At 41.4% G+C, this 13,088-nt stretch overlaps 1 protein-coding gene across 1 annotated transcript; it reads left to right on the top strand.

Moving 5' to 3' along the window:
- The first annotated feature begins 557 nt into the window (after positions 1–557).
- LOC147611951 (aureusidin synthase-like) lies at positions 558–2,255 on the top strand. The gene has a single exon (XM_086784239.1). The coding sequence runs from the start codon at positions 573–575 to the stop codon at positions 2,196–2,198; it is 1,626 nt and encodes a 541-aa protein (XP_086640365.1). The 5' UTR covers positions 558–572; the 3' UTR covers positions 2,199–2,255.
- The last annotated feature ends 10,833 nt before the right edge of the window (positions 2,256–13,088 follow it).

Raw genomic sequence — 13,088 nt, 5'->3', positions numbered from 1 at the left:
TAAAAGCCAGTCTAACTTCATCTGGGCCTTGCTGGCCACAGCCGAGTTCAATGAGCGGCTCTACTGTTCCAGAATTCTGTTTTGGTCTACTGTTTCAGTTCTGTTGCAAACGTCATAGAAGGTTTAGAGTTAATCCCTTTACCTGCAAGGTTTAACAGGTTGCGGTGTCTACCCATGGACCTTCCTCATGGGAACTTGTAACCTTACCCTTTTTTTAATATATTCCGCTGTTTTAAACAAAAAAAAAGCACTTTTTTCTAACACTGCATTGAGTAGAAAAAAATGTTTTTATCGAGGACGATTCAAATTTCAAGAGTACACGATAGGAGTACTCAGAAAATAAATGTTTTTGATGGAGCAGACTCGTCCACGAGACACCATGTTCGAAAGGATTCAATGCAATGGAGCTGGCTTCAAAACGTGTGCAGTCCCGCCGACCTCCGACTTCTTCCCACGACTCTCCTGCTCCGCTTGAATTCAATTCGCACAACACACATACAGTCGGCGCCAAGACGGCAAACTAAGCAGTGGCAAGAAGTCGAAGAAGAAGCATAGCAGCCCGCCAGCCAGCTATGGCTTCTCCTTTCGCATGGACGTTGCACAGGAGTTTCTTCTTTGCTAGAAGCTTTCTTCTTATTGTGGGAATCATCTTGCAGCCATTCCTTCATTTTATTGCATGCCAGCCCATTCCGCCGCCGGATCTTGCCAGTTGCCACCTTCCGTTCAACCTTCCTGCAGCCGAGCACCCCTTCAACTGCTGTGCGCCGCAGTCTAATCAGCCAGCAATCGAGTTCCATGTAAACGAAACTGCGCCGCAAACGCTTCATGTGCGCCGATCTGCACACACCTTGGGTGAAGATTATGTGCAGAAGCTCATCAGAGGTTACGAGCTCATGAGGGCTTTGCCGGATGATGATCCGCGCTCCTTCCGCCAGCAAGCCAACATCCACTGCGCCTACTGCAACATGGTGTACCTGCAGCCCAACACGTCGGTGTACTACCAGGTGCACGTCTCCTGGCTCTTCTTCTCCTTCCACCGCTGGTACCTCTACTTCCATGAGCGCATCCTCGCCAGACTGCTCGACGACGACACCTTCACCTTGCCGTTCTGGCACTACGACAGCCCTTCCACCTCTACCATGCCTAGCATGTACGTCGATCACCCCGAGCTTTTTGATATCATCAGGGAGCCTGCCCATGAGCCGCCGGCCATCGTCGACCTCAACTACTACAACCAAACCGACCGCCCCGCTGCCGAACAGTTAAGAGAGAATGCACACTTCATGTACTTTGTGATGATCACTGGTGGCAGCACCCAGTATGGCTTCTTTGGCCAGCCCCTTCGCTTGGGAGAGCAGTCTACTGGCCATGGCACAGTGGAGTTCTCTCCCCACAACACAGTCCATTCATGGGTTGGCAACAGGCGTGCTGTAGGATGGAGAGACATGGGCTCTCTCTATGCAGCTGCAAGGGACCCTGTCTTCTACGCCCATCATGCCAACCTCGACAGGCTGTGGGATGTGTGGAAAACCTTAAACCCAAACAACACAGACATTGATGACCCTGACTACTTAGACTCTGGATTCTCCTTCTACAATGAGGATGCTCGGCTTGTTCATGTGAGGGTGAGAGACTCTGTTGACAGTGCAAAGCTTGGTTATACCTATGAACAAGTGGATAATCCATGGGTGAATGCAGTACCCGAGCCTCTAAGCCATGGCCCAGCTGTGCTCCCTGAGGGAGCCAATTTGTGCAGGCAAGGGGAGATTCTCTCTCAACCATGCTCTTTAGTGGTGATGAGGCCAGTTCAGGCAAAATCAAGCTTATTAAAAGAAGCATCATCAAGGGGTAGTAGCCATGAAACTCTTGTGTTTGAGGGGATTCAAGTAGAGGCACGGGACATGGAAGCTAGGTTTGATGTGTTTGTCAACTTGCCAACTGCAGATGAGCTCACTACTCTTGGATGTGCAGAATATGCAGGCTCTTTCTCAATACTCCCACAGTTTGTGAGTAATTCTACCATCGCCAACCAGATCCACATGTCTCTCCGGCTTGCATCTCTTGATCCCATCGTAGGTCGCTTGAATTTGACAAGTGAAGAAAGCCTCATCGTCACCATTATACCGAGGTCCGCCTCTCTTTGCTCTATTTCTAGCGTTAGAATCAGCCTTGAAGAGCCCCAGCCTTTCTATAGTTAGCTCATATTGTATTCACGTCAATACACTATATAAGATGTTTTACAAATTAGGAATCATGGATCGCTAATTACAGACACCATGACATAATGTTATGAACAAAATAGCTATTTGAGTGTTTTTAAATAAGAGATTTTACAAAGGAGTCATGGATCGCTTGCAGACCATCACATAATGACAGGTTGGTTCTTTTTGCTACTTAATCAATGTGTCTGATGAAAGCCCGTGACTGGGCATGGAAGTCATTTTAACTTTTGGCCAAGTCATTTATAAACCAGGCCCTTTTTACAAAATTGAGAAACGGCGTTCATCTGTGTGGGTGTGAGAGGGAGAGACCGATAAATATGGATTTGAGAGAGAGAGTATCAATTTGAGAGACAGAGCGCGCTAGAGAGAGAGAGAGATGCGCGCGTGTGTATGAGAGAAAGAGTGTGCGTGTGTATATATGGGAGAGAGTGTGTATGTGTGTGTGTGAGAGAGTTGGTGTGTTTGAGACCGAGAGAGATCTTTGTGTGTTTGAGAGAGAGAGAGAGAGAGAGAGAGAGAGAGAGAGATAGGTGTATGTATGTGAGATCAGAAAGATGAGACAAAGTTGTGTGTGTATCAGAGGGGAGAGAGAGTGTGTGTGTGATGGAGAGAGAGAGTGCATGTGTGTGTGAGAGAGAGAAAATGTTGGTAAGAGAGTGAGAGAGAGAGAGAGAGAGAGAAAGTTATGTCTAAGATTTGTTGGTTGGTGGATTGTGAGCGAGCCATGCCACTATCGAGACCACAGGAAGACTCTTGTCAAGTGAGATCCACGGCCACCGTGCATTGAAGATTGCACACACAAGTCTTGACCCTTCATCTTCAAAGTAAACTCGGTTTAGTAAACTTGGCCAAGTAAACTCGGATAAGTAATCTACGTCAGAGCACCGCTAAGTAATATAATAGCTTGACACCTCGTGGTTTCATTGCTTGAAGGTATAGTGTAGTGGTAAGATGTTTCCAATCCAAGGTCTAAAGTTCAAATCCTCTTTTGCACATAACATCTCAAGTGCTCCAATTTTTTTCTAAGTCCCAAACCCAAAGTCACCCTCATCCCCCTTGATGTAGTCTACTTGATGATATAAATTACTATAAGATAAACCGTGATTTATTAAGTAAACTAAGAAGTAAACTAAAATAGAATTTTTATAGTTTACTTTATAGTTTACTCAGTCAAATTTACTTTATTCAACGGCCCGAAAAAAGCATCTGGTTTTCCATCCATTGATGTCACTTAACAAGGGTCTTTAAGATCCTGTGGTAGATAGTGAGCAAGAGTGCGAGAGACGGATAGGACTGACAAAAATAGCATTTCAATGTATTCTTACCGGTTGAAATTTAAAAAAACTAGTTAAAAGTATATCAAACCCTTTAAAAAAATGATTCAAATTTACTAGTTTTTATTTAAAATAATGGTAAAATTTGCAAATTTAACTTGTGATGATCCAAAATTTACTAGTTTTTAATTAAAATAGAGACAGAATATGCAAATTTAGCATAGTTACTTTATAAGCATGTCCTTAAATAGATGGTTTAAAAAATTGCTTTTATGGAGCCCTGTGACTCTGATTCTGATGGGTGCGTCTAGACCATCGAGTAAAACCAACCCTCAACGGAACTTCTGTCAGTGAGTAGCTGTGAGAGTGAGAGAGAGAGAGAGAGATGCAGGCCTTAAATTTGATGCCTAATGTAAGGCTTCATGGAAAAAAAAATGAAGCTTTGGAGTCCACAAATGGGCTTCAAATTGCAACCTTATACAAAATTTTGGGATTCATAATCTCTCTCTCTCTCTCTCTCTCTCTCTCACACACACACACACACACACACAACAGATGCATACATGTACTCTTACACTAAACATGCTTGCCACGTATTCATGATAAGATTATAAATTCTCAATAGTTGGTGAGTCTAAAAATATAACTTTTAACTTTTAATACAGTAAGTAGTTATATAAAACGTTTATACTTCTAACTTATAATACAATATAATAAGTAGTCTCCATATTAAAAAATCTGTACTATATCTACACTATAATATATAACTTCTTATATAGTACTAAGTTACCTTTATATAAAAATTTTATAAGGTATCTAAACTATAACACTATAATATATATACTATAATACTATAATACTATATATATATGTGTGTGTGTGTATGTAAAGATATATATTTGCACTGTATTATATATATATACTATATAGTATATATATTATAATTTATATACTATGTTTTTTTGAAGCCTTGGTGATTTAGGAGGGCTTCGCACAGCCATTGAAGCCCAAAACGGGCTTCAAATTTAAGCACTGGAGAGATGGCTTGTGTGTGTAAAAGAGAGAAAGGCAAGTGTGTGAGCACCGAGAAGAAAGAGAGAGATTCGATATTGTTGCGGTTCGTGCAGGACATTAGCGTAGATGGCAGTGGGCACCGTGCCCGTGCTTAACTTTTTAATTTTAATTATATGTGTGGTTTCCATTTTGTTAAATATGGATCAATACTCTAGGTGGTGTTTTCATATTCTTAATCCACTATTTAGCTGTCTTTACTCTTCTATTCGTTATTTGATGTGCAGCCCTTGGGATTTTTTTTGGGTATTTTAAAACTTTGTAATGTTTTCCTTCTTTTACTTTTTGGTATTTTAAAACTTTGTAATCTTTCCCTTTTACTTGGGGTGTGTGTGTGTGTGTTTGTTGTATAGTTATAGGACATTGCATGAAAGTTTTAATGTATGGTCGTAGGACATTGCATGAAAGTTGTAATTTTTATATCATTTTATGAATTTTTAATTAAAAAAATAAGATTTCACCTTTTTTACCAAATTTTTTCACATATTGTATTTGAAAATTTACAATCTATTTCTTTGAATTTGGAATATTGGAAGTCTTTCCTTAGTAAAATTGTACATATAACCCTCAACTTTCAAGTCATAAATTTTTATAGCTTGTTTTATTTTAGATTTTTCGTGAACATTGGTCTTCATACTTTCAATAATGAAAACTCGGAAGAGGTTTTTTCCTTCTCTTGAGTTCCACTATCTATAAATGTTTTTTCAAAGTTTGAGTTGGCTACAAGATAAGTGAGCCTATCTTTAACCAACCATAAACCCTAGCTGGGACAAGGAAAATAAATTGATGTCTTTTTTTTAAAAATTCATGATAAATTATGTTATTTATTTTAAAAAACACTATCTTTAAAATATGAAGGTACTCTTAGAGAGATCTCTTATCTTGTTTTTATTACATCAAAATTTCCTTTTCTAAAAACACGTTCCCTCCCTCTTTAGGAAACATTGTTTGCAATTGTTCATGTTTTAATAGCCACCTCTCTCTCTCTCTCTCTCTCTCTCTCTCTCTCTCTCTCTCTCTCTCTCTCTCTCTCTTCAACATTCAAAAAGTAGTAGAATAAATATAAATTCAACACTTTGCAACTTCAAGAGAGTCATGGGAAAGAGTTCGACTCTCTCAGGTCAGAGAGACTAGTAAATTTTCACATGTGTTGAAGGCACTTGATTTGCATTGAATCCTTTGATTGGTTGGGAAACATATCATTTTAGAGCACTCCTTCAAAAAAAAAGAGGCCTTAAATTTCATGACATAGGTAGGTAGTCCCAAAGGAATATATTTTTTGGAGAGCTTTGAAATTCGAATGATGTTGTTTCCATTATGTTGGCCCTTGGGTAACACTTTACTTACATAAAATACACACACACACACACACACACACACACACACACACACAAGTCTTTGGAGATCTCCTTTACTCAAATTCCTTTTCTAAAAAAATCTTTTAATTGGTTTCCATGTAAATCCAAATGATAATATGAGTGTGCATAATTTTTTTTTCATAATAAGCTGAAAATAATGCTTAATCAAAGAAACACACAAACAAGCTAATATACATAATAATCACCCATGAGACCAAGAGCCCATTTGGCTCTGATACCATGTTAAGATTCTAGAAATGGGATTGATCATGGTGAAGGACACAAGATTAAGCATAAGATTAAGGTGGATTAAACCACACTAAAACTCCATGACTAGAGAGAGAGAGAGAGATTGCACACTCAACACTATTCCCTTGTATTTGCATATCACAATGAACCATACAATGATATAGGCTCTCAAGCCTTATCCCACTTTACACATCATCATCCATGTGGCACTCCCTTTTTCACTCTTTTGGTCAACTCTCACACACCATGCAATATTACATGTGGTATTCCTATCTCACCACAATATCTTGCACTTCTAGAGTGCTTTCCCACATACACACAACACCGCGATTATATCTCTCAACAAACAATGTGATGGGCCTCCAGCATTTGGGTTGAGTGTATAAATGCAGTTTGGGAATAAGTTTAATTAAACCTAGCTTCATACCTACTTCAGCTTCCCCCCTCCCAAAATATCCTATTACAACAAATGACAATTGAGACCAAAAGCGAGCCAAAAGCATTGTAGGAATTTAACAATGATGCCATCCCAGCTAGGAGATTTAACTTTACCCATGGAGAATAAAGCCTCTTTGCATTCATCAGTACAAATTTTTCTTTTCAACCACTCAACTATTTCAACATCCATAGATTTTAAAATTAGTTTTAACATCTCTTTTGAGCCTCCTGTACTTGTTTAGAGACTGCACTTCCTTAGAGCTAATGATTCTACCTAGAAAACTCAACATAATCTATGCAATCATTCGATTAGGCTCTAGTATAGTTCTATCATCCTCATCTTCAACCTCAATGATTAGATCATTTCTTTGTTTTACTTAAAGGGCATCAAAAAAGAATTTAGGGTTACAACCATTAATTTTAAGGAAATATTTCCCGGCGAGGAGCCTAGCTTTCTTTACCTATATCAAATCAAGCTCCTCCTTCTTTTTCCTTAATTTCAACCATTTTTCATGATCACTTTTAGAGGTAGCTTCCAAGATTTTGAGATGCTTTCCCCATTAATCTAATCTTTGGAACACAAAGGATTGGGCCTAGCTTGGTAGCCATTTCTTCCAGATATTATCCCATAACCACCCAAGGAGATTTACAAATTTAACCCATATCGGACATTCCTAACACACTAGTCAATGAAATGAACTAAGAAATAAGAAACCACAAATAATCTCAATCCAAGAATTATATACATCCCTTAACACAACCCTCTCAGCAACACCATGAACAATCCCAAGGATAAGATAAAGGGCTCACTTACACATGGGGTGCTCTCAGCATTCCACGTGCAAGGAATCTGTGAAAGGATTGTTACACTCTCCCAATCTTCCTCTAAGAGAAAGATTCAAACCTTCAAGCACATAAAACCTCTTCCAACACAACCTCACACCTTCTCACTAGCTACATGGCAAGAAGAAGAAACAAGAGATCTTTCACCCTTGCAACACACACTCTCTCTCACATAAGAACTAATAAGAGGGCACAGGGAGGAACAAGATGAGACTTTGAACAAGAGAGGTCTCACACTCTCACTCAAGGACAAGGACAAGACACAAGAGTGGATTCTAACTCTAGGGTGGAGAGGAATGAGCTCTCCCTCACCCATGCCTTCAGTATATAGAAAATACAATTCCACATGTCAAGCATGGGTGAGATTTTATAGATTACAACCAATGAGGTGTAACGTCATGCCTAAGGTATAAACCATATAATATGCACATCAAATGAATAATATAATGTGAACAAATCATGTGCACATGGACCTAGAGTGGTCAATAAAGCTCAAGATTGGCCTAGGTGTTAACCCCAAGGGTTAACATTCCCCCATTTCTGATGCACATCTAGACTTGTCGGATGTGGGAAAGGGTCTAAGGTGGAAATACAAGGGGGAAATAAAAAAGAGATAGAATCATGAAGCATAATTAGAAGGTAAAAAGGATATGTCAAGAAAGCCCATGCAAAGAAGGAGGTGTAGGAAGCTCCTCCACCTTTAATGTGAAGCACATGTTGATGAAAAGAGTTGAGAGGTGCTTCCCTACCTCTAATTTGCAACCCATCCATTAGGATCCCAAATGAAGATCGGGAGCTCAATGGGCTCCCATTTAAGTGGGTCCCAAATATATGATGCTACTGTGGGTGCACTAGAAAACCACAATGTACTAGGGTAGTCGATGAAGCATATGTTGATGGGAGGATATGGTCCAAAGGACAATGTGGATCTTGGATCCCAAATGAAGTGGCTAGAGATAGTTCTCTAGCAAAGGCCATAGATGTATAAGTGCCATGATTTATAAGGCCTCATGATGATGCATAAGGAGCTGATGACTCTAGATAAGGCATGGATATCACAATGTGTAGTACAAAGAGGATTCTCCTCCATGAATGTATCACAAAGTGGGGAGAAGTCCTCAAGTTGATAAAAAGAGCAAGTTAAGGAATAGTTGGTGTCGAGGCTATCTATTGCATAGTGTCCATAGACACTGGCTCCAAATGATCTGAAGTGGTGGCTATTGATGATAAGGATAAATGCAACTTAACCATTGATATAGTGCAAGATAATCTAGATAGTACCTGATGGGTGTGCTAGTGAAAGCACATACTACCTCATTGGAAGCCACAAGATATGCATCATGGTGTAACACCTCCATGTAAAGCTCTAGATAGAAAAAATCTATGTGATCCTTGAGTAGTAAGAGGTAAAAGGGCAGGCCATGATGAGGCATATACAATAAAGAGTCTCTATATACCATATCATGATGTTGTGCAGACTATGTGTCCCCAAACATCGAGCAAACATCACACAAGTAAGATCCTCCCATGCCACCCTCAAGAATATAATTAAACCAAATATCCTCATGATATCGAAGGATTTGCATGAAACTGGTGATGCAAGTGTGGTCCTGGGGGATGTGCAGCTGATAAGCAGTGACACCAATGAATCCATGCTAGATCACAAAAAAGAATGGAACAAAAGATGTAAACGTGTGATCAATGTGTAGGCGCCACACCTTTTGTGCCAATGTGCACACAAATGGGGGTGTACATAGTGCAAGAGTGTGTTCTCCACTTATTTCTCGGTGGAGTGCTAATACAAAGATGAGTAATCAAATCACCAAAAAAAAAAACATGAGAATGTTAGGTGCACAAAAGAATTGGCTACCAACGTGCAAAGAGGATCACAAAAACCTATTACCCCTCGTAAAAAAACCGTAGTGCATAAGATTAACGAGGGGAGGATAGAGGTTTTAAAAAAAAGGGTTAAAGCGTTAGAAAAGGTGTTAATATATATTAGTTTTTATGATAAAAGCTAGAGGGGTGTGTGTGTACGTGTGTGTGTGTGTAAGGGGGTTGTGGTAAAATTGTGTGTGTGTGTGTGTAAAATAAATTAGTGACTTAGAGCTAGCGATGCAATGTGTCTGCATAGGGGGGTGGATAAGGTAGTAAGTAGGGTTAGTTTGTTTTTTGGGAGATAAAGGTCTTCCTCTATTATGGAAACTGCGTGGCTCCCTTGCTGTGCTGTAACTGGTGCCCATAACAACTGCACTGAGGGCGGGTTCACATTGGAGCGGCGGAAAACATACTCTCAAACACACTTTTCCAGGTGGAACTCTTACAAAATGCACACTTCCGCCGTCCAAGTGTTCACATAGGGAGGGGGAAGTAAAAGGGAGCCTGACTTCTTCCGCCGCCCACTGTGAACACTGGTGGGGGGCGGCGAAAGAAAGAGTAAACACCATACCAAAAACCATAGAACAAAGCTATATTATGTCCACAAAGCATAGTGTAACTACAAAAATAAAGAAGCCACACTACAAACCACAATAAGCCAGACAAAAGACTTGTATTACAAAGGCTTAATCGGAGTTGGTAGGTGAGTCCAGCTCCTCTAAAGCCGCCCTTCCAAAAACTTGTAGGACATTCATCCTTGCTTGCTCTCTATACATTGTTCGGGCAAGACTATCTCGCCGCTCCGAGCCAACTCCAAGGTCACTCGCACCCCCTTCATTGCCTCCTTGAGCGTGCTCCATTGCATCCTCTATGTCAACTTCACGTATTGCTTGAAGCTCCCTCATGGAGGTAGCTATTGCTCTTCGATCCTCTTCTACAAGTCCAGAGCATGCTGACAATTCTGCTTCCGCCTCACGTACCCACTCCATATCAAAAGACTCTCCATGTTGGATACAAATGTTGTGTAGCACAAGACAAGCCGCAACAAGATCTGGGACATGACGTAGATTCATGTCACATCTTTTTAGCAAGATGCGAAACCTTGCCTTGAGCATACCAAACGCTCTCTCAACTGGCATCCTTGTGCTCGATTGAATGAAATTCCAATGGTACTTTAGACGTGTCAGCCCTTCCTTGCATCCTTTGAAAGGCACTAACATGTATGGCCGTGCGGGGTAAGCACAGTTGCCAACCAAACAATAGTTACCCAGCTCGCCCCTTGCACATGCTTGCCCTATATCACTTCTGGAGAAGTTCAAGGAGTCATGCGCTGATCCGGCCCAACCGACATCATAATTCCATACTGAGCAATTGGCGGCTACTGTTAGTTGTAGCAAAATAGAGTGGAACCCTTTCCGATTGAAGTAGTCAACATGGTTGTCTCGGGGTGCAATGATGGGGATGTGAGAACCATCTATCGCACCAACGACGTAGGGAATTCCCCTAAGTGCCTCAAACTCTCGTGCTAAAGTTGCAAGCCGAGATCTTGAAGGCCATCTTATGTACATATTCTAGAGACCCGATTTCACAATTGCCTTGGAAAATGCAAGGATTATTTCACAACATGTGCTCTTAGCGCAACCATAGGTGTCACCAAGGCCCAGTAGTCCATCTCCTGTAGCAAGTCTGCTTAGAGAAATGGCTACCCTATCTTGAATAGACACAGGCACACGGAAGTTTGTGGTTTTCTTTTGCATGAATGGTGCTAGACTCCCACAAAGGTAATGAAAGGTTTCTTTGCTAACCCTAAGACGCCGCTTGAACATGGTAGCACTATAAGCACTTAGGAGATAGCATTTTACAAAGCCTTGAGGCCGTGGATATGCCCACGCTTGTCTGTGTTCATGACCCCTCCTACGGTTTGCAATCTTCCTCAACCTCACAGATCGTGCCATGCATTCGGTAACATGCAACCAAGTCTGCACTATGCACTCATCATTGTGCATGCTTGGTTCTTTAAGCAATTCATAGATCGCTATAGAACACAACCACGCACAATAGAGTGCAATGTCTTTGGACATGCCCATTGTCACCTGCAAATCCAAAACAAGTTGATACATATTAAATTCTCAGCTTATATGGCTTCTTAGGAGCTTAGAAACATTCATAAATCCATACAACGCATAGGAACAAAGCAACGTTGAGATCCCAAACTTTATAAACTCATACAAGAATAATAACAAGAATTTCCTCTGCCAAGGCTACTTGTTGCCCCCCCTTCCTTCCTTAAGGAATTCACTCATTGTGGCATGCAAGCCTGCCAATATCTTCAGTCGCTCCCTCTCCAAGGCAACATTTTGGTTAGAGGTCTCCTTGAGATGGTCCAATAGATGTTTCCCAGTATCGGCCATTGTGGCCAAAGATTCCTCATACTTGGGAGTCACTCGACGACTTGAGGACATGGGTGCTTGTGGCTTCTCGTCATCTAGTGCTATAGTTACTTCATCCTTGTCACCGCCGGGGAAAGTAGCATCATCCATTGTTGATGAAGAAGCGTGGCTAAGAGGAGTGACCGTGGCTCTATCGTGGTAATACTCATCCACCACATCGAACCATTTACATGTGTGCCTCCTGTCATTGCCAGATACCGAGTTGTGAGCTTTGTCCACTCTATATTTTGCTAGCACCGCTTGCCACTTCTTGCGACAACTTTCACTATCCTTATTGAAATCAGGGTAAATGCCGGCTAGCTTTGTGGCCACCTTTGCCCACAAGTTGACCCCTTGTTTCCCAGGATTGTTGAACTCCTCACTCATGCCCCCCCTGACATGAATGAGTTGGTCAACCCAAAAGTCTTGCCACTTGCTTTTCTTATTGTCGTTGTCGTCATCTTCCCCCTCGTTGTCGTCATCTTCCCCCAAGTCCACCACCACCTTCTTTTTGGAGTTCCTGGGTTTCTTTGGCGCAGGTTGGGTCTCTGACACAATCTCCTCATTGCTAGGCTCCTTCCTCATGCCACGAACTCGCTTTGGTTGAGAAGATAAAGGGGGGTTATTGAGCGAGTTGGGTGATGGTTGGCTTCCTGGGGAATTGGGAATGGAACCCATGTTTGGGATACCTAGGGGGGATGATCGATTAGGAGGTTGCGCTACCATAGGTGAATGGGGGGGGCGAAACATGAAGGGAGAGTTTGGAGAAAAGGAAGGAGAATTGAGCATGGCTTGGAAGCCATGAGGTGGCACATGAAAAGGAGGATGGGGAAATGAATAGAAATTAGAGTGCGGGAGAGAAGTTTGGGAGAAAATAGGATCATCGTCGCCTCGTTGTTGCGATGAATCAAATTCATGGCTCGTGTTGGAATCCATAGTACCTACATCAAACACGAAGAGAATATTAGCACCACATAAATTAAAAGCACGTAGATAAGTCATGATAATGGAAATGCGGTTTGTGAGGGGTCACCTTATGCGCTCGCTTCACGTTGCCTCCCGCCCTTTTCGCACACCCCTAAAAGAAAAACAAAAGCACACAATGTCAAAGGCATGGCAAGTGTACCACAAAAACATTAAAAGAAAGGTAAATGGGTGGATAAAAAGAAAGCATGATTGAAGTGCATGTAAAAGCACCTTGGAGAATGGAACTTGTGAAGCTTATTATGTTCTCTAGAAATTCTAGAGGGTACAAAATCTCACCCTAAACCCTTTAATTTATAGGAAATTGAAGGGTGTTGGGGGCGGGAGGGGGGGGTTTGTACG

This window comes from Cibotium barometz, chromosome 46 (genome assembly GCF_041138505.1).
Source record: "Cibotium barometz isolate CiBa-2024 chromosome 46, ASM4113850v1, whole genome shotgun sequence".
In the NCBI taxonomy this organism is placed as follows: domain Eukaryota; kingdom Viridiplantae; phylum Streptophyta; class Polypodiopsida; order Cyatheales; family Cibotiaceae; genus Cibotium; species Cibotium barometz.
Note: the sequence above shows the minus strand (reverse complement) of the source record. Positions and strands in the feature narration are given on the sequence as shown.